Source organism: Propithecus coquereli, unplaced genomic scaffold, assembly GCF_000956105.1.
Source record: "Propithecus coquereli isolate 6110/MARCELLA unplaced genomic scaffold, Pcoq_1.0 Scaffold236, whole genome shotgun sequence".
Taxonomy (NCBI): Eukaryota; Metazoa; Chordata; class Mammalia; order Primates; family Indriidae; genus Propithecus; species Propithecus coquereli.
The window spans coordinates 3,037,594-3,057,530 of NW_012147908.1; the positions used below are offsets into that span (position 1 = coordinate 3,037,594).

At 51.8% G+C, this 19,937-nt stretch overlaps 1 protein-coding gene across 2 annotated transcripts in view; it reads left to right on the top strand.

The window, feature by feature from the left end:
• The window catches only part of ARAP3 (ArfGAP with RhoGAP domain, ankyrin repeat and PH domain 3), a 23,390-nt gene extending 3,892 nt beyond the window's left edge, over positions 1–19,498 (top strand). The window contains exons 5-33 of one of the 2 annotated variants that reach the window (XM_012645799.1): positions 2,246–2,449; positions 2,570–2,639; positions 2,900–3,020; positions 3,106–3,290; positions 3,364–3,470; positions 3,716–3,915; positions 4,014–4,099; positions 4,243–4,425; positions 4,582–4,717; positions 5,340–5,456; positions 5,900–6,047; positions 6,152–6,254; positions 8,149–8,368; positions 9,073–9,136; positions 9,377–9,540; positions 11,699–11,911; positions 12,157–12,262; positions 13,198–13,345; positions 13,647–13,715; positions 14,522–14,596; positions 14,694–14,808; positions 16,322–16,450; positions 16,534–16,667; positions 16,899–16,981; positions 17,080–17,115; positions 17,240–17,303; positions 17,414–17,551; positions 17,776–17,814; positions 18,625–19,498. In XM_012645799.1, the coding sequence (XP_012501253.1) occupies positions 2,246–2,449; positions 2,570–2,639; positions 2,900–3,020; positions 3,106–3,290; positions 3,364–3,470; positions 3,716–3,915; positions 4,014–4,099; positions 4,243–4,425; positions 4,582–4,717; positions 5,340–5,456; positions 5,900–6,047; positions 6,152–6,254; positions 8,149–8,368; positions 9,073–9,136; positions 9,377–9,540; positions 11,699–11,911; positions 12,157–12,262; positions 13,198–13,345; positions 13,647–13,715; positions 14,522–14,596; positions 14,694–14,808; positions 16,322–16,450; positions 16,534–16,667; positions 16,899–16,981; positions 17,080–17,115; positions 17,240–17,303; positions 17,414–17,551; positions 17,776–17,814; positions 18,625–19,095 (3,928 nt within the window). In that variant the 3' untranslated portion in view covers positions 19,096–19,498. The remainder of the gene's footprint in view (positions 1–2,245; positions 2,450–2,569; positions 2,640–2,899; positions 3,021–3,105; positions 3,291–3,363; positions 3,471–3,715; positions 3,916–4,013; positions 4,100–4,242; positions 4,426–4,581; positions 4,718–5,339; positions 5,457–5,899; positions 6,048–6,151; positions 6,255–8,148; positions 8,369–9,072; positions 9,137–9,376; positions 9,541–11,698; positions 11,912–12,156; positions 12,263–13,197; positions 13,346–13,646; positions 13,716–14,521; positions 14,597–14,693; positions 14,809–16,321; positions 16,451–16,533; positions 16,668–16,898; positions 16,982–17,079; positions 17,116–17,239; positions 17,304–17,413; positions 17,552–17,775; positions 17,815–18,624) is intronic. The other variant, XM_012645800.1, reaches the window with a different exon arrangement.
• The last annotated feature ends 439 nt before the right edge of the window (positions 19,499–19,937 follow it).

A 19,937-nucleotide genomic window follows, 5' to 3' on the forward strand; every position in this document is an offset into this window, starting at 1 on the left:
ACAGCACTGTTCTGAGCAACCGAAAGCTCAGGGAGTTGCTGTGGTCTGTGATGGGGAAGACTGTGCATAAAGCAGATCAGGAGTTCAGCTCTGGGCATGTTTAAAATTTTTTTTTTTTGAGAAGAGTCTCACTCTGTCACACTGGCTATAGTGCAGTGGTGTCATCATAGCTCACAGCAACCTCAAACTCCTGGGCTCCAGAGATCCTCCTGCCTCAGCTTCCTGAGTAGCTGGGACTACAGGCATGCACAATCACACCTGGCTAATTTTTCTATTTTTAGTAGAGACGGAGTCTCACTCTTGCTCAGGCTGGTCTCGAACTCCTGACCTCAAGCGATCTTCCTGCCTCGTCCCCCCAGAGTGCTAGGATTACAGGTGTGAGCCACCACTCCCGGCCATGTTGAATTTGAGGTGTATGTTATACATCTGGGAAGAGGTGATGAGCAGACTCATCTAGAGTTTTGATGAGAGGTCTGAGCTGGAGATCTAAATTTGGGAGTTGTCAGCATTTAGATGGGTGTATATAGCTGTGAGAGTAGATAAAGAGGACCGAGGTCAGAGCCCTCGTGCACTTCCATATCAAGAGATTTCGGAGAACAGGAAGAATCAGCATAAACAGATGGAAAAACAATGGCCGATGAAGTAGAAAGAAAACCAGGAGCATGTGATATCACAGGAGCCAAGTGAAGAAAGTGTGTGAGGAGGAGGGAGAGGCCACCTGTGTTATGTGCTGCTGAGAGGTCTGCTGCTAAGGTGGGACTGAGAATTGACCCCTGGATTGGCAACGTGGAGGTCACTGGGGACCTTGACAAGTGCAGTCTCAGAGGGTTGGGGGTGAAAGCCTGATCAGAGTGGGTTTAAGAGAGAATGGAAGGAGAGGAGTTAGAAATGTGTCTCTGAGGAGTTTTTCTGCAAAGAGCGAAGAGTTGGAATGGTTGTCGATAGTGGAAGTATAGTCAAGAAAAAGATTTTTTTTTCAATAAGATGGAATGTTACATAGGTTTGTAGGTGAACAGGAATGATCTAGTAGAGAGGGACAGTTAGCTATAAAGGGGAGCGAAAGGGGAGAAATCTGGAGCAATGTCTTCGTGTAGGTGAGAGGAATAGGATTAAGTGCACAGAGGAGGGTCTGGCTTTAGACAGGGGTGTTTATTATAGTCACAGGAGGAAGGCAGAATATATGTGTGAAATTGGGTAGATGTGGCGCTGGGAGTCTGTGGGGGTTCTCATCTGATTGCTTCAATTTCTCAGTGAAGTGGGAAGCAAATAGGGTAGAGTAGTGGTTCTCAACCTGAGCTGTACCATACCCTGGGGAACATTTAAAACTACAGGTGCCTGGGCTCCACTCCCGGAGATTCAAATTTAAGTGTCTGGTATTTTTTAAAGTTTCCGAAGTGCTTTTGTGTTGTTGAGGATGAGAACCACGGAAAGTAATAGGGAACAACAGAGGAATCTACTCAGGGCGGTTAAGGAAGGCCTTTGATAACATAAGCCAAGACCTGACAGCCCAGGGAAGTGTGGAAGGAAGCATGTTCTAGGCAGAAGGAGCAGCACGTGCTAAGGCTCTGAAAGAAGGAGGAGAATGTAGCTGGACTGTAGTGTAAGCAAGCGTGAGGGTGACACAAGAGTGTCCACGGGAGTAGCTCTGAGTCTCATTGTATAAGTCCTTGCAGCCCACGGTAAGGATTATGGGTTTAGCCTAAGTGCAAAAAATGGGACATTATTGAAGGGTTTCGGGCAGGGGAGTGAAATGGTCTTATTTGTAGTTTTAAAAGAGCGCCCCGGTGGCTGTGGGAGAATGGATTGTGGGAGGGAGGGCAAGAGTGAAAGCAGGTGACCAGTTAGGCAATTTGCATCACCCTGCTGAGAGCTCATGGGAACTGGTCCAAGAAAAGAAAGTCAAGAACTTTTTAGAAAAAGATCCAATAATGTATATCGATTAGCTATGGGCAGCCATTGCAGGGAGCTATCTACACAGCCCTTCCCCAACTTTTCGACCCAAGTAATATTAATGGCAGAGGAGACAGACTGAAATTTTCCCCGTAAAAATTCCAAACATATTCAGGGAAGAAGCTCCATGCTAATCTTCTGGGTTCCCAACCTCCCTATTCCTCTGTTGGAAAAGCAGATCCCATACCTGCCAGGCATTCTATGAGGTGCTGTGGGTGGGGATGGAGAGATTACAAAGAGGGGGTGCAGGGTACTGTGTCTAATGTGTGTCCCTCCCTGTCTTGGCCCCCGCAAGGCTCAGCAGGCAGGATCCAGAGGCACGGGAGGACACTGGCTATGCCAGCCTTGAGCTACCTGGGGACTCCACCCTCTCACTATGCACCCTGGACACAGAGGAGACCAGTGATGACCTCATTTCACCCTATGCCAGCTTCTCTTCCACAGCAGACCGCCCCATGCCCCTGCTCAGTGGCTGGCTAGACAAGCTCTCCCCTCAGGGGTGGGCTGCTGGGAAGGGAAGGGAGAGGGGGGAGGCTGAGAGGTGGGGTTGGGGCAGGTGCCAAGTGCTCCCAGACCCCATGATCCCCCAAACACTGACGTTGGCCCCTTCCTTCCTCAGAAACTATGTCTTCCAGAGACGCTTTGTGCAGTTCAATGGGAGGAGTCTGATGTACTTTGGCAGTGACAAGGTGGGGGGCTATGAGATGCTCCGTGGAGACTAGGGAGAGGAAGAAAGAGGGCTGGGGGAGGCTCAGTTTTGGAAGGAGAAAACCCCAGATAGGGGGGTGGGCGCCACATGACTGATGTCAGCATTTAAAGTAGCTGGCTTAGCAGCTGTACCCACCGCTTGTGGATTGAGTGCTGAGCTCATAAAAGCTGGTGCTGGACCCAGAGCTCAGCACACATGACTCAGTTCCTGTCCCCATGGGTCACTGAGCTCTCTCTCCAGGACCCCTTCCCCAAGGGTGTGATCCCTTTGACTGCCATTGAGATGACCCGTGGCAGCAAGGACAACAAGTTCCAAGTCATCACTGGCCAGAGGGTGTTCGTGTTCCGCACAGAGAACGAGGGTGAGGGCCAGGGCCCGGTCAGGGCAGGAGGGAGGCAGGCTTGTGAGCACACAGCCCACTGACCTGCTTCCTTGTCCCCCACCAGCCCAGCGGGACACGTGGTGCTCCACTCTGCAATCCTGCCTGAAGGAGCAGCGCCTCCTGGGCCACCCGCGGCCCCCACATCCGCCCCGACCCCTCCGCACGGGTATGCTGGAGCTGCGCGGACACAAGGCCAAGGTGTTTGCTGCCTTGAGCCCCGGAGAGCTGGCACTGTACAAGAGTGAGCAGGTGAGAAGGGCCCGGCTGGGGCTGAGGGGCCTGGTCTAGTCCATTCTGGCACCTCATGGCCCCCTGCCCCCAGGCCTTCTCTCTGGGCATTGGGATCTGCTTCATCGAACTGCAAGGCTGTAGTGTCCGGGAGACCAAAAGTCGAAGCTTCGACCTGCTCACACCCCATCGCTGCTTCAGGTGGGGCCCGGGTTGGTGGGAGGCAAGCCTGCGGGACTTCCGAGGGAGGCCTAAGGGTGCGGAGGCCTGGAAGCCTCCTCAGTAGGAGGAGGCTTTGCACTAATGGGAGTCCAGCGAGGAGGGTCAAGATGCCAGGAGGGTCTGAGCTGGCCCGGATGTGGCCTGTGGTGGCTCCTGCAGGAATGGCTGGTGGGATGGGACACGGGGGGAGGTCCATGCCCACAGACTGGCTGTCCACCCCTCAGCTTCACAGCCGAGTCTGGGGGGGCTCGGCAGAGCTGGGCGGCTGCTCTGCAGGAAGCAGTAACCGAGACCCTGTCTGACTACGAGGTGGCTGAGAAGATCTGGTCCAATCGGGCAAACCGGCACTGTGCGGACTGTGGAGCCTCCCGCCCAGACTGGGCTGCTGTCAACCTGGGGGTGGTCATCTGCAAGCAGTGTGCAGGTGAGGGCTGGGGCCTCAAGCCCCAATGGGGGGCAGGATGGGGGCTGGGGCGGGAGGGCTCAGGGTACCCATGCCACATGCCCCTTACACCTTCACAGGGCAGCACCGGGCCCTGGGTTCCGGGATCTCCAAGGTGCAGAGCCTGAAGCTGGACACCAGTGTCTGGAGTAATGAGATAGTACAGGTGAGGGGTGTGAAGAGCAAGAGGGTGGGAGGGGAGGAAGAGAGCATCCAAAAGCGGCCTTGGGCCCAGCTTGGGGACAGGGTCAGAATGTCTGGGGACTCCTGAGTTCCTGTCACTCGCCTTTGCCTCTTGTCATCCTACAGTTGTTCATTGTCCTGGGAAATGATCGAGCTAACCGCTTCTGGGCAGGGGCACTGCCCCCAGGGGAGGGGCTGCATCCAGATTCCACCCCTGGCCCCCGGGGAGAGTTCATCTCCCGAAAGTACCGGCTGGGTCTCTTCCGGAAGCCCCACCCTCAGTATCCAGATCATAGCCAGCTTCTCCAGGTAGGAGGGACAGGTTGGGGCTGATTGGAGGCGGGGGCAGTCTCTGACTTGGAATGCCTAGACTTGGGTGGTAGGGGCTGTTTTGGTGATCAGAGAACTGTCCCCAGGGCTCTCAGTCTGGGTTTTGGGCTGACGGAGGCCCTTCCCTCCCTGCAGGCACTGTGTACAGCTGTGGCAGGACCCAACCTGTTGAAGAACATGGCCCAGCTCCTCTGTGTCGAGGCCACCGAGGGGGAGGAGCCCTGGTCCCACTCAGCCCTAGACGGCAGCTTCCCTGGCCTCCTACCCCCAGGTCATCCCCCTGAGTGCTCCCACTCTCTTGTCTCTTCTCAGCCCCAACCTGTGATTTGGTTCTTCCAGGGGCCCCCGATTATCCCGTCATCTGGTCCATCACAACGGCCCAGCCTGGGCAGTTTCCCAGCCCCTCAGATCCAGGGCCCATTTCCTGATGTCATGAGATCATTTGATGATGGTCACGGCCTGTGGTGGGTCTGGATGTTCCAGGGGCTAGTGCTGGTCCACCCCTGACAGGCCCGACCCATGGGTCAGGTCTCATCTCCCTGGGGACAGTCTGGTCTCTCAAAGAAGTGATCAGCTTAATGAGGCTGCTCTGCATTGGTCAGGACACAGGGACTGAGACGCTCACAGGATGGCCCGTGCTCTGGGGTGCCCGCCCAGAGCTAACTGCCGGCTCGGCTGGCTGGTTGGGAGAGGAGGGGGCAGGGGCTGGGCTAGAGGCCTCCGTGTCTCATCACCCCCCGCATTGTCTTTTCCAGTCTGAGCAGTGAGGGATCCAGTCTCACTGGGCTCTACCTGGCCACGCTGCCAGTGGAGTTGGGCCCTACTGTCTTCCGTTCAGTCCCTTCCCCAGAGAGGGTCAGGCCTGACACAATTCCTTCTCCTTCCCCTTGCAGACCCCTGCCCTGGTGTGTACAATGAGGTGGTGGTGCCTGCCACTTACAGCGGCTTCCTGTACTGTGGTCCCGTCAGCAACAAAGCTGGACCCCCACCCCCTCGCAGGGGCCGGGATGGTGAGGGGGCGCCGGGGAGGGGAGCACACGGGGGCAGAAGCGGGTGGGTGTGAGTGCACCACAGAGGGCCAGGGAGGAAAGGGCTGGAATGGGAAAGTGGGGCCATGCCCTAGAGCTGGGGTGCTGGGGGAGAGAGAGACCTTGCCAGGTGGCAACACTGGGTGATAGTTAGGAACCTCTGCTCCAAAGTCACCCTGTCTGGATCAAATCCTAGCTCTGCTACTTCCTACTTATGTGACATGGGCAAGCTACTCAAACTCTGAGCCTCAGTTTCTCCATCTGCAAAACAAGACTGAATATAATATTCACCTCATAGGGTTATTGTGATGATTCCGTGGGATCATACACAGGCAAGGGCTGAGCATAGAATAGATATCTGTCCACAGGAACTATGACATTAGGGGCAGAATCTGCTGCCCCCTGACCGTCTCTCTCCCCCCTAGCTCCCCCCCGCCTGTGGTGTGTGCTGGGAGCGGCTCTGGAAATGTTTGTATCAGAAAACAGCCCTGAACCCCTGAGCCTCATACAGCCCCAGGATGTTGTATGTCTGGGTGTGAGCCCCCCACCCACTGACCCAGGTGACCTCGACAGGTAACAGCATCCCATGCTGAGTGTCCCCTTTTCTCTCCCCTGTCCCCAGCCCTACTGCCCCTCATTGGCCCCCATTCTCCCCTTTGACCTCATCTTCTCTCCAGGTTCCCCTTTTCCTTCGAGCTCATCCTCGCCGGGGGGAGGATCCAGCACTTTAGCACAGAGGGAGCCGACAGCCTGGAGGCCTGGACCAGTGCCGTGGGCAAGGTGAGAGAGCCGAGACCCCGCCTCAGCAGCGCTCGGCTTCCCGCGCCCCACCTGCCCGCATCCTGTCCTCTCCTGTTCCTGCGGCCACTGCCAGCACTTCCGCTAACAGCTAAGGTTGTGCGCTTATTCTGTGCCAGGCCCTGTGTTAAGCACTGCCCACTCGATATCTCCCTTGATTTTCACAGCAACCCTCAGGTAAGGATTATTAATATTTCACACATAAGGAAACTATGTCTCAGAGGTTATGAAGTCACTTGGTCAAGGTCACAGAGCTAGGAGGCAGCAGAGCACAGGACTGAAAATCAGGCCTCTGTCTCAAAGGCCCATGCCCCAAACCTCACTGTGCCGTGGCCTCTTCCCACAGAGAAGCCGCCTCGGACTCCCACGACCCTCCCTCTGTGCCCCAGCTCTCCAGCAGGCCCCAAGGCACAGCTATCTTCCTATGTCCCAGCTTCTCCACTCCCAGACAAGCCAGTATCTCCTTCCCGTTTCCCATTCCTGCAATTAAAAGTTCACATCCTGGAGTCAAACATCCTGGGATTTGAGTCCCAGAACTCTCAGCCTTGTGAGCTTTTCCACATCTGCATAGTGGGCGTAAAAGACTCACCCCCTAGGGTTGAGGACTAAGTGACATGTGAGGCCCACACACAGCAAGCCCTCAATGCGTGGGTGTTGAACTGCTAATGATGGCAGTGATGATGGCGGTGACGACAGTCTCTCCCAGCCTAAAACGGCGTTTCCCTCAGCCTGCTCTACCTTCAACTTTTCACCCTGGGACCCTCCTTTCCCTCCTGGTAGCTTCTCAGAAAGTTGTGTGCAGCCTGCGGTTCCTCCTCAACCCCTTGCAGCTGCCCTCGTCTGCCCCTGCTCTCTTGAACTGCCACCCTGCAGGTCACCAGTGGCTTCCCATTTCCAAAGTCCGAGGTGGCCTGCTGGCCTCAGCAGGTCCTCTGTGTGGCATCTGGCACTCCCCCGCCGGGAAGCGCCCCACTCCTCCAGCTCTGACCCCACTCTCCCAGGCCTCCTACAACTCCTCGCACTAACAGATTTTCTCCATGTCCCTTCAGGGCTCTGTCGTGGCCTCCCAGCCAGGTCTAAGTCTCCTCTTACTATTGTCTACACTTTCCAAAAGCCTGGTCTATCCTATAAGGCAGTGTTACCCAAAGTGTGGTGTGAAGACTGTCACACCATATACTGGTAATCACGGACCATTTGTTACGATCCGTGACAGGATAAGCACAGAACTGGAGAGTAAGCATCTAGAATCTTTCATAGTGATTTGACTGTAATTTTATGCGTTGAATCTAATTATAAAAATTAAGGGCTTGTATGTCTTTGTTTTTTCATCTTAATTTTCTAGCAATTCATTTTTATTGTTTTTAACGAAAGTATAGTAGTTGATTAGTGACAGGTTGGAACTTTCTTTTCAAAAAAGAAAGGGAAAAAACCCCGGGCCTTTCCCACAGGTAAAGGTAAAGGTAGAGACCTGCTCTAGGGTCCACGTCAAATACCTCTTCCTCCATGGCGCTCCTCTGCCCCCTGGAGGTGGAATTGCCCAGGGCACCGCCACTCCTCAGTGGTAGCATCTGGGCTATAAAGAATGGGGATTCTTTCTTACCCCCAGTCCCCAGGGAAGGGCACAGGCTGCCACACAGGGGTCTTCTCTGCGTTGGCTGGAGCGAATCGAACTGAATTGAATTTCTGTCCTGTCTTTCTCCACCCATCTCATGTCTCCTCCTTGGATCTCTCCCCATCACTTTTCACTGTTCTTTTTCTTCTGCTTTCTCTTCATGTCTTTCTCTGCTTTTCCCTATCCCTTTCACTCTTGCTTCTCTCCTCCACCCCTTGTCTCTTCCCCCATCCTCCTCTCTCCCACCTTCCCCTGCCTCCACAGTGGTTCTCCCCGCTGAGCTGTCACCAGCTGCTGGGCCCTGGGCTGCTGCGGCTGGGTCGCCTGTGGCTGCGGTCCCCCTCCCATACAGCCCTGGCCCCTGGTCTCTGGCTGTCAGGGTTTGGCCTCCTTCGTGGTGACCACCTGTTCCTGTGTCCAGCGCCAGGCCCTGGCCCCCCTGCCCCTGAGGACATGGTGCATCTACGGAGGCTGCAGGAGATCAGTAAGCAGGGCTGGGGGCAGGGAAGAAGGCTGGCCATGGGGGTGAGTGGGAGTGGACCTTTTTTATTTGGGGGTCCCTATGGGAAACCACAGAATGTAGTGGCTTTAGGCACAAGCTCTGAAGGGAAACTGCCCAGATTTAGTTGCTACCTCCATCACTTCCTAGCTGTGTGCCCTTTGACAAGTTACTTAACCTTTCTGTCCCTTGGTTTCCTCAGCTTTAAGATGGGCACAATAATAATATCCTCGGAGGGTTGTAGTGAGGTTCAAATAAGTGTTGAACACTTATCACAGAGCCTGGCAGGAGGCATCTTATAAGTGCTCAATAAATGTTATATATGTTATTGTTATTATTATTATTATTTGGAGTAACTTGCTAGTTGGGGACTCGGGGAGGGGACTGGGTACCCTCACTGCTCTCCCTTCTCCTAAAACAAGAACAATGTAGGATAATGTTTTAGGACTTTGGAAACAAGAGACCTGGGTCAAGCTCAGCTTTGCCATTCTATAGCAAGTAGTCTGAGGCAAATTATTAATACATAACCTCTCGGGGTTTTAATGTATCCCCTGTAAAATGGGCATAGGAGTCCATAACTCACAGGATTTCATGGAGCATTGTTTATAAGGCTCCTAGCCTGGCACCTATGTACCGTAAACACTTAGTAGTCACTGTGATGAAGATGATGATGATGATACTCCTCCCAGGTGTGGTCCCTGCAGCTGACACCCCAGACAAGAAGGAACATTTGGTCCTGGTGGAGACAGGAAGGTAAATGTTGTCCCTACCCTTGGCCCAGGCCCCCCTTTCTGGAGCTCAGCCCACACTCTCCACCCTGGTCTGGGGGACCACTGCTCACTTCCTCAAAGTTGCTGCCCCAGTTCAGGCATTACCTGGGTTGGGTGTTGCTGACCCCTGCTGGTGGCTCTGGGAAGTCGGCTGCCTGTGCTCCTGGGCCTCTGTCGGAGGGCCTTCTCCAGCTGACTCTGACTTAGGCCTCTCTGGTGTTAGGACCCTGTATCTGCAGGGGGAGGGCCGGCTAGACTTCTCAGCATGGACTGCAGCCATTGGAGGGGCGGCTGGTGGGGGCGGCACAGGGCTGCAGGAGCAGCAGATGAGCCGGGGTGACATCCCCATCATCGTGGATGCCTGCATCAGTTTTGTCACCCAGCATGGTGAGTGGGCACTGGCTAATAGTGAGCCATTGTGGGGGTGGAGGGCACAGGCACAGACCAGGATAGAGGATGAATCACCTGGAAGAGCTTTGCCTCCAGAGACAGTTGCCCGATACCATGTGACTCTTGCCAAGCTGCTTTGCTTTTCTGAACCTCACACAGTTCACTCATCTGTAAAGTGTGGCTAACAGTCCTCATTTTCCAGGGTGGTCATGATAGTTAGAGAATGCATGTCAAGCATTGAGTGCAGGGGCTGTTCAGAAGTAGCTGTTATTGGGGCGTGGTTGTGGAGGGTGAGAGTAACACTGGAAATGCAACTGAGGACATAGAGCCATGGCGACAAAGAGGAGGGCAGCTACGCGGCAAGAGCCAAGCTGTGCAGCAAAATCACCTGAAGGTCTGAGCAGAATTATTCTGTGTGGGAGGTATTCTAGGCACAAAGGGTCAGCTGTACAAGTGGTCCCCAGAATTCTTTGTGAGTTTTTTCTCCAGCCCAAGTAAGGACCAAACAGAATTTATTACCCCTGTGATAGACTCTTGAGAAGGAAAATTCAAGAAAACTAAGGAGGTTTTCTGTCATCCCTCAGTATCCATGGGGAATTGGTTCTAGGACCTCTACGGATACCAAAATCTGCAGATCCTCAAGTCCCTTACCTAAAATGCCGTAGTATTTGCATATAACCTATACACATCCTGCTGTGTACTTTAAATCATCTCTAGTTTACTTGTAATATTTAATACAATGTAAATGCTATGTAAATACTTGTTACACTGTATTTTTTATTTGTATTATTTTTATTGTTACATTGTTATTTTATATTGGTTTGTTTTTCAAATATTTTTGACCCACACTTTGGTTGAATTCTCAAATGTGGAATTCATGGATACAGAGGGCTGACTGTAAAAGGAAAAAAATGCACCTCCATGAGCCCACAAATAGTTGTGCTTACCAGTCAGGGACAATGGATAGTCAGTGGCTAATGACATTCTCCATGCTGTGGCAGTAGCCTCTTTCAGTGACTTCCCCACTCACTAGACCCCTGTCCTCTTCTCAGCCTACCTTGTGTTCAAGGGAGGAGTTAAGTCAGCGGCCCAGGGAGAAAGCCCTGGAGAAAGAGTCTTCCCTCCCCTCCAAGGTCCCTGCACCACCACTGTTCACTCAACATACTGTGTGTTGAGCTGCTACCGTGTGCCAGACACTGTGGATAAGGCAGTGAGCAGGGAAGGTCCTACGAAGCTCACAGACTAGTGGAAGAGATGGGTAATAAATAAGAAAACAAATATAGTTAGTTCTCATTATTTGCAGTAGCTATGTTCCATATACTTACTGCAAACAATTAGTGGACAGTGAATCACTGCCCCAGGGGAACTATAAGGTTAGGTTCCTGCAAACCTCTGGTTACAACATTTTCATCAACTGATCTATACATAACCTTGTTTTATGTGTTTTTCTGCTTAAAGACACCTTGTTTAATATATATTGTTGATTCATTAACACTGAACTCAAGGCCAACAGCACTATAACTCATGCCTGAGTAAAACTTGTATTTTCTCTGTAAGGCACATCACAGCTTTCCGATATTTAGGAACGCTAGACAGCATTTCAGCACTACACTTGGGGGCCATTTTAAACAGTGAGATCACCAATCAAAAGTACAAAAATATGAAAAATGTGGCTCTAAGTATACTGTGAAAGTACATTTGTTTATAGTATGAGACCTGAGCTGAGAACACGCACAGTGGGGTGGGACTCAAATTTTTCTCCACTCTGTGCACGTTTGTAAATGACTGAAAATGCCAAAAGTATTGATTTTGAGTTACAAATAAATTTTAGCAAGTAGGCGAATGTGCAGACATGGGATCCGTGGATAACGAAGATCACCTGTAATGTGATTTCAGAGAGTGCTATTTAAAAATAAAAGTGGTGAGGAGATATAGCATGATGGGGGATGCTGTGTGATAATAAGGTCAGGGAAGGACTGAGGATGGGGACTCCAGCAGGGGCCTGAGAATCAAGGCCATGGAGGCACAGATGTCCTCCTCTCTGACTCCCTTTCCTCCAACAGCCACATTCCATATAGGGAGGTCACAGGTGGGCTGTGGTAGGTGGTGGTAGGTCTTTGCACAGTGGTGACCAGAGGTGGCTGGCTGTTCTCAGGGCTCCGGCTGGAGGGCGTGTACCGGAAAGGGGGCGCTCGTGCGCGCAGCCTGAGACTCCTGGCTGAGTTCCGTCGGGATGCCCGGTCGGTGAAGCTCCGACCAGGGGAGCACTTTGTGGAGGATGTGACCGACACACTCAAACGCTTCTTTCGTGAGCTCGATGACCCTGTGACCTGTGCACGGTTGCTGCCTCGCTGGAGGGAGGCTGCTGGTACTCCCAAGATCCCTAAGAACCAAGGCCCAACCAGGATCTCAACCTGAACCCATGATTGGGCAGCCCCTCTCCCCAACATTCTCACCCTGGGGGGGTCATCCAGAGACTTGGCTCAGGGGGAAGTGGGAAGGGGACAAAGATACATCCATCCTGGCTTTGTTTCTCTAAAAATTTCTCCCTCCACTCCAGCCTCCACTGTCCCTTCCTGGATTCTCTCCAACCCTCCTCCATTCCATCCCTAGAGCTGCCCCAGAAGGAACTGCGCTTGGAGAAATACAAAGAAGTGATTGGCTGCCTGCCAAGGGTCAACCGCCGTACACTGGCCACCCTCATTGGGCATCTGTTTCGGTCAGTATGGCCAGACCCCCTGTGAGCTCCCTTTCTGACCTCAATTTGACCCTGTACTTTCTCATTCATTCATGCCACCAACAGGTGTTAAGTGAAGGTGTTGTAGAATAAAGGTTCAGAGAATGGATTTGGGGGTCAGGCAGACCTAAGCTTTAATCTGGCCCTATCATTCTATCTGTGACTTTGGGTAAATTATCATTCTCTCTGAGCCTCAGTTTCTTTGTTTCTAAAAGGAAGATGATATAATGAGTAGTATCTACATCACAGGTTATGAGAGTTAAATGAGATAATCCTTGTAAAATTCTTAGTACAGCACCTGGCATGTAGTAAGCCTTCAGAAATGGCTAGCAATCAATATTATTTTATTGTTCTATGTGAGGTAAAGGGTTAGATGTAAGAAATATAAAGATGAATATGATGCAGATCTACCTTTCCAGCCTGTTAGGGTGACAGGCCTTTGGGCGACTCTGGGGTGAACCCCTGGCTGTGTTGCACTGATTATGCTGTATTACGGGGATTGGTCAACTACAGGCCCATGGGCCAAATCCAGCCCATTGCCTGTTTTTGTAAATAAAGATTTGTATATAAACTGTAAAGCCACGCTCATTCATTTATACATTTTCTATGGCTCCTTTCATGTTTCAGCAACAGAGTTGAGGAATTACGACAGAGACTGTATGGCCTGCAAGCCTAAAATATTTACTGTCTATCCTTTTACATAAAAAGTTTGCCGACCCCTGCTATAGTTATAACGACGCATGCCTATCTGTCTCCCCTAGACTAGGAGCTCCTTGAGGCCAGTATTGTCTTACGCACTGCTGTATCCCAAGCGCTTAGCTCAGGGCCTGGCATACCGTACTGTCAGTGTTTGCTGAATGAATAGAGGCAAAGGGGTGAGCACAAGCTGCATTCCTCACAACCCCGGCACTCTGCAGGGTGCAGAAGTGTGCGGCTCTAAACCAGATGTGCACGCGGAACCTGGCCCTGCTGTTTGCGCCCAGCGTGTTCCAGACAGACGGGCGGGGGGAGCACGAGGTGCGGGTGCTGCAGGAGCTCATCGATGGCTACGTCTCTGTCTTTGATGTAAGGCTTTCCCGACCCCTGACCTACAGCCCCTCTCCCCTACCCCTGCAGGACCCAGACACTCTGGTACCTGCCCACCCCAACAAGCCCCCAGCCGAGGCCTCTGATGGCACTCTGCGTCAGGAACCACCCCCTAGGCCCCAGGCCGCTTTCTCTCATAAGCTCACTCCCAACATCCTCGTCTCCTTGGTTCTTAGCTCCTTGGGCCCCCAGCCCTCTTAAGCAGATCCCCTTTTGCTTGAGATCTGCCCTGCTTCTTCTTTCCCAGCAAACCCCCTACTCCCTTTTGGCTCTTTCACAGATCGATTCTGACCAAGTAGCTCAGATTGACTTGGAGGTCAGTCTTATCACCACCTGGAAGGACGTGCAGGTAATTTACCTAGCCTCACACTCCTGAGCTGCGCACGAGGAGACATCAAGATAGGAAGCTGAACTTGTGCCTGGTTGAGGAAGTTCCCTTTTCAGCCTGTCCTGGACACTGGCCCTCAGCTGCTGGGAGACAGGGGAAAGCCCAGGAGAGAAGTGCTGAGAGTGGGGTTTGGTTAGGGTTTGCTGCATTTGTTCCACCCTGAGGATGCTTCCTGGTGATAATCTTGGCACTGGATAGTTTTTGGTTTTCTGTGTGGGAGAGTAGAGCCAGATTGCTCCTGCTCCACCACTCACCACCATGAGGATTTTTCACTACAAAACAGTGGCAGCAGCACCTCACTTTTAAGTGTAAGAGATCCAAGAAGAGTTAGTAAAGTCAAAGCAGGGAGAATAATGATAATGACTATAATAGCAAACATTAGCTGAGGAATTATTACATTCCAAGCACTTCTAATCTCATTTGACAACTAACTCCATGAAATAGGGTAGTCCCATTTTTTCAAACAAAGAAACTGAGGCTCAGAGGGTCACATATTCAAGGTCACACTGTAGTGAGTGGCAGAATTGGAACCCAGGCAGTCTGACTCCAAACCTGTCCTCCCAACCTGTATGCTTCATGCCTCTGGAAGCACACACACAGCCTAAAGATGCAGTTCCACCGCTCCTGGAGTTCTCCCTTTTAAGGGCATGAGAGACGTTGGGGGTGAGGGTTGGGAGACCTTTGTGGGGGGAAGTGCTTATCAAGCAACACGAGGAATCCTCTTTGATTTTTTCACATCCTCCTGACTTCTTCACCCCTCTCCTCAGCTGTCCCAGGCTGGAGACCTCATCATGGAAGTTTATATAGAGCAGCAGCTCCCAGACAACTGTGTCACCCTGAAGGTCAGTCCTGAGGGCACTCGAGGGGAGATGAGAGGATGGTAGGGGCAAGGACAACAGCCTGACCAGCATGGCTTCTCTGCTGTTGCCCTGACCCCAGGTGTCCCCAACCCTGACTGCAGAGGAGCTGACTAACCAGGTACTGGAGATGCGGGGAACAGCAGCTGGGACAGACTTGTGGGTGACTTTTGAGATTCGAGAGCATGGGGAGCTTGGTGAGTATGACCATGCGTGTGTGCATGCATGCGTGCACGTGTGTGTGTGTGTGTGTATGGTTGTATGGTCAAGGTCATCAATGACTCCATGTTCCCCAATACAGGGGGCACTCTACTCATCCATGTGAGGGGATATTCAACACGGCTGACCCACTCCCTCTTTACCAATACTCTTCTTTCTTGGCTTTAGAAAACCCCACAAACTCTTGGTTTCCCTTCAACCTCAAAGGAGGCTTCTCTTCCTCTTCTGCCCACATTCTAAATGTTGGTGGGACCCAGGGCTCAATCCTGGGCCCTCTTCTCTTCTTTAGCTACATTTCTCCGTAGATGAACTTATCCATTCCTGTGGCTTTAAATGCCATTAATAAGGTGATACCCGAATTTTTATCTCTGGCCTAAACCTCTCCTCCGAGCTCCAGACTCACATATCCAACTGCCTACGTGGCACCTCCACTTCTCACAGCAACTCAAATTTGAAACTTCTAAGACAAAACTCAATTCCTAACCTCCTTCCCTAACACAAAGCCCAGGACATTTTTTAGTTTTTCCCAACTCAGTATATGGCACCACAATTCACCCAGTTATTAAGGCCAGAAAGCTGGGAGTCTTCTGGGACTCCTCCTTTCCTTCATCTTCATACCCAACCCATCAACTAGTCTCATTGATTCTATTAGAATCTATCACTTCTCTCCACCTCCACTGTTACCACCTACCACCCTAGTTGAAGTCACCATTACCTTTTGGTCTCCCAACATTAACTGTGAAAATGGCCCCAGAAAGCAAACAGCTAGACAGTGTTCCCATTCTTGCCTCCCTACAACCTATTTTCCACACAGCAGCCAAATGAACGTTTCAAGCATAAATCTGATCACGCCATTCCTATGGTCAAAACCCTCCAGTGGTTCCCATTGAACTTAAAATAGAATTCAAGTTTCTTGTCATAGCCCACAAGACCCTGAACGTCTGGCTCCTGCTTATTCTTCAGACCTCATCTCGCATTGTCTATTCTCACATCTGTCCTCTTCACTGCAACCGCACTGGCTATTTAGTTCCTCAAATATGTCTTTCCTGATTCAGGGCCTTTGCTTTTATATTTTTTCATGCTTCAAATCTTCTACCTCCTGATCTTAGTATGGCTTGCTCTTCCTAATCCTTGAAATCTCTGAGTCTCATCTTCAAATGCCACTTTTGAAAGGTCTTGCCTACCTTATCTCGGTTGCTGTCCCGTTGTTCTCCCTCAGCTTCTTGTTTCTTTGAAAGCAATTACTTTGTTTACCTATCTATTGTCTGCTCCTGACGAGATTGTGCACTTTGTGAGGGCAGATCGAGTCTATCACACTCACTGCTGTATCCCAGGGACAGCACAGTGCCTGCCACAGAAATAGTGCTAAAATAAATGTCTGTGGCTGGACAGTTGAATGGATGAATGAATGAGTGACTGGTAGATGACTTGGGGGCTCCAAGCTTAGGATGGATATTCTGATTGCTATCTACCCCCACCTTGCCTCTTAAGAGCGGCCACTGCACCCCAAGGAAAAAGTCCTAGAGCAGGCCCTACAATGGTGCCAGCTCCCAGAACCCTGCTCAGCCTCCCTGCTCTTGAAAAAAGTCTCCCTGGCCCAGGCCAGCTGCCTCTTCACAGGTGAGCCTCCTCCCTCAGCCCAGCCCAGCCCCCCAAGCATTTCCCCCAGGACCCTCCGCCCAGCACTGCCCATCTGTGCCCAGGTGTCCGGCGTGAGAGCCCTCAGGTGGGGCTGTTGCGGTGTCGTGAGGAGCCTCCCCGCTTGCTGGGAAGCCGCTTCCAGGAAAGGTTCTTTCTGCTGCGTGGCCGCTGCCTACTGCTGCTCAAGGAGAAGAAGGTGAGGCCCTAGGGCCAGAGACAGGGGACACCAGGTGGCCATGGAGGAGAAGCCATGACTGTACTTAACCTCTGGTTCCACAACCCACACTCTCATCAATGTCATTGCTTCCCTGACCCCTTGACCTCTCTGACCATGACCACATACCCCAATGCTTCCATGACTTCTTGATCTAATTAACCACGATCTTTTCTCATCTCTCAGCCTCACTGACTCTGTTCATGTTCTCAGAGCTCTAAACCAGAAAGGGAATGGCCTCTAGAAGGTGCCAAGGTCTACCTGGGAATCCGCAAAAAGTTAAAGCCTCCAACACCGTGAGTTTCCTTCCCCAGCTCACACTTCTAGGGCTTTCCGGCCTTTACCCACCCTGGCCTTTCTGATCACCCCATCACTGGTCTCCTTTGCCTCCCAGGTGGGGCTTCACGTTAATACTGGAAAAGATGCACCTGTGAGTACCTCCTGGCCTGGCTTCTCCTCTGGCCCACCTTGTCCTTTCTCCTTCCTCTTTCCCTCCTCCATTCCTGTAGCTCTGACCCCGTCTCTCCCCTTAATTCCACTCTGATTACTCCCAGCTACTTGTCCTGCACTGATGAGGATGAGATGTGGGATTGGACCACCAGCATCCTTAAAGCCCAGGTGAGGGGAAGGAAAAGGCCGAGAGCTGGGTCTGTGGTCCCCCGGGGACCTGGCTGTAGCCCTCGGTACCTCCCATGCCCACCAGTGCCAACCCCTCACCCTCTTGCCAGCATGATGACCAGCAGCCAGTGGTCTTACGACGCCGTTCCTCCTCTGACCTCGCCCGTCAGAAGTTTGGCACTATGCCTTTGCTGCCCATCCGTGGGGATGACAGTGGAGCCACCCTCCTCTCTGCCAATCAGACCCTGGTGAGATCCCTAGTCTGCCCCAACTCCCACTTGATCCCTGCCTTTACCCGTGTCACACTGCACAAGGGAGTGGTGTGCCTGCCAGCCTGGTGACCCCCTCTGTTCGCTGTCCCCCTCCCTTCTGCCTTCTCTGTGCCCCACTCCCCACCCTGGCCTCCTGTTGCCAGACCTCACTGTGTCTTTGTGTCTCTCCCTCCCCCCATCCCCATCCCACCTCTGCCCAGAGGCGACTACACAACCGGAGGACCCTGTCCATGTTCTTTGTGAGTACTATGCCTGCTCTAGCTGTGTGCCTGTCAGCCTTGTGTTCTCTGTGCTGCCTGCCCGGGTGTGCTCCTTGTGATTCCCTGATCAGGGTGTGCACATGTGTGTGTGTGTGTGTGTGAGAGAGAGAGAGACAGAGAGAAAGCTAGGAAGAATGAGGCAAATGAGGGATGGTAGGATGTGGTGAGGAAAGGAGAAAGGGATCCCAGAATCAGTGAAATAGAAGTAAAGTGGTTAAATGAATGCATTTTAGAGTCAGACAGACCTGGGTTCAAGCCCCAGCTCTACCACTTACTCATAATGTGATCTTGGGCAACTTATTTAACCTTTTTGCACCTTAATTCACTCTCTTGCAGTGTAATCCACTGCACGAGGTTGTTCCAATGTCATATGTGCCAGGTACTTTGTAGCATCTGGCCCAGAAGAAGAGATCAATAAATGTTAGCTATTAGGCCAGACACAGTGGCTTATGCCTGTAATCTCAGCACTTTGGCAGGCTGATTTGAGAGGATTTCTTGAGACCAGGAGTTCAAGACCAGCCTGGGCAACATAGCAAGACTCCATCTCTACAAAATATAAAATAAATTAGCCAGGCATGGTGGCATGTGCCTATAGTCCTAGCTACTCAGGAGGCTGAAGCAGGAGCATCTCTTGAGCCCAGGAGTTAGAGGTTACACTGAGCTTGGATCTGTACTCCAACCTCGGTGACATAGTGACACCCTGTCTCTAAAGAAGAAACAAAATGTTAGTGATTAATAATCTGGTAACTTTAACTCTGTGCCCACTCTTGCCACCCCATTCCCATCTAGCCGATGAAGTCATCCCAGGGGTCTGTGGAGGAGCAAGAGGAGCTGGAGGAGCCAGTGTACGAGGAAGTAGGGGCCTTCCCTGAGTTGACCCAGGACACCTCCACCTTCTTCTCCACCACACAGGAGTGGACAGACAAGCCAGAGACCCCCCTTACCAGCCAGAGGTCCTTTGATCAACCCCTTCTCTCCAAGGCAAGCACCCTGGGCTGGGAGGAGAGGCCGCCTGAGCCCCCTCCAGGCCTCCCTTCAAGGAGCAGTCCCCAGGCACGGGGGTCCCTGGAAGAACAGCTGCTTCAGGAGCTCAGTAGCCTCATCCTGAGGAAGGGAGAGACTACTGCAGGCCCAGGAAGTCCTTCCCAGCCATCCAGCCCCCAATCTCCCAGCCCTACTGGTCTTCCAACACAGACACCTGGCTTCCCTACCCAACCCCCCTGCACTTCCAGTCCACCCTCCAGCCAGCCCTTCACATGACCCTAGGACCATCAATCGGAGAGGGTAGGTACCCAAAAGACCCAGAAGCTCTTACCATGGCAGACACTGCTGGGAGCTGCTTCTTCCCTGGCTGGAAAGATTCCGGAATCCTGTATGGTGCTATGGAAGGAGCACTGGACTGATGGCTCCAGAGGCTGTGTGTCCCAGGGCAGGTCATGGCCCCTCTCTGGCCTCAGCCCATTCATCTGTACCATAAGGGAACTGAAATAAGAAGAGCAGGGAACATCAAACTGCGTTTCTCAGAGCTGTAAGCCCCACATATTTCCCTCAACAAGGGCAGCTCCTGCTTTATATCAATATATTTGATATGCAGGGGTTCTATGAGAGATTTTGGATTCTACAAGAATGGTTTTACTACTTAAAGAAAAAAAATGGTTTGGAAGCCAGAGGCCTGGATGATGTCCAAGTCTATCCTATCCCACTTGATACATTTTTGGACTACATTGAAGCCCTGGAGTGAGAAGATTGATTGGGGTTGGGGCTGGGGCAAGCGGGGAACCAAAATGGATGGGTCACTATTAATAAACCTTGGAACCAAAGGCTACCATTCTTTCATTCATTCATTCAGCGAATATGTATTAAGTACCTAATTGGTGCAAGGTCTGGGGATATAGTATGAACAAAACAAATGGGGACCCTGCTCTTATGGATCCCACAATGTAGAGGGAAAAGAAAAACAGAAAATAAATACATAAACCAAGTAGGTTTGGTGCTGTGAAGAAATGAAGCCAAAGTGATGAGCTTGAGAATGATTGTGTGGCCTTTAGACAGAGTGCTTGGGGACAGCTTCTGTGAAGAGCTGAAAAGTTAGGGAAAGAAGC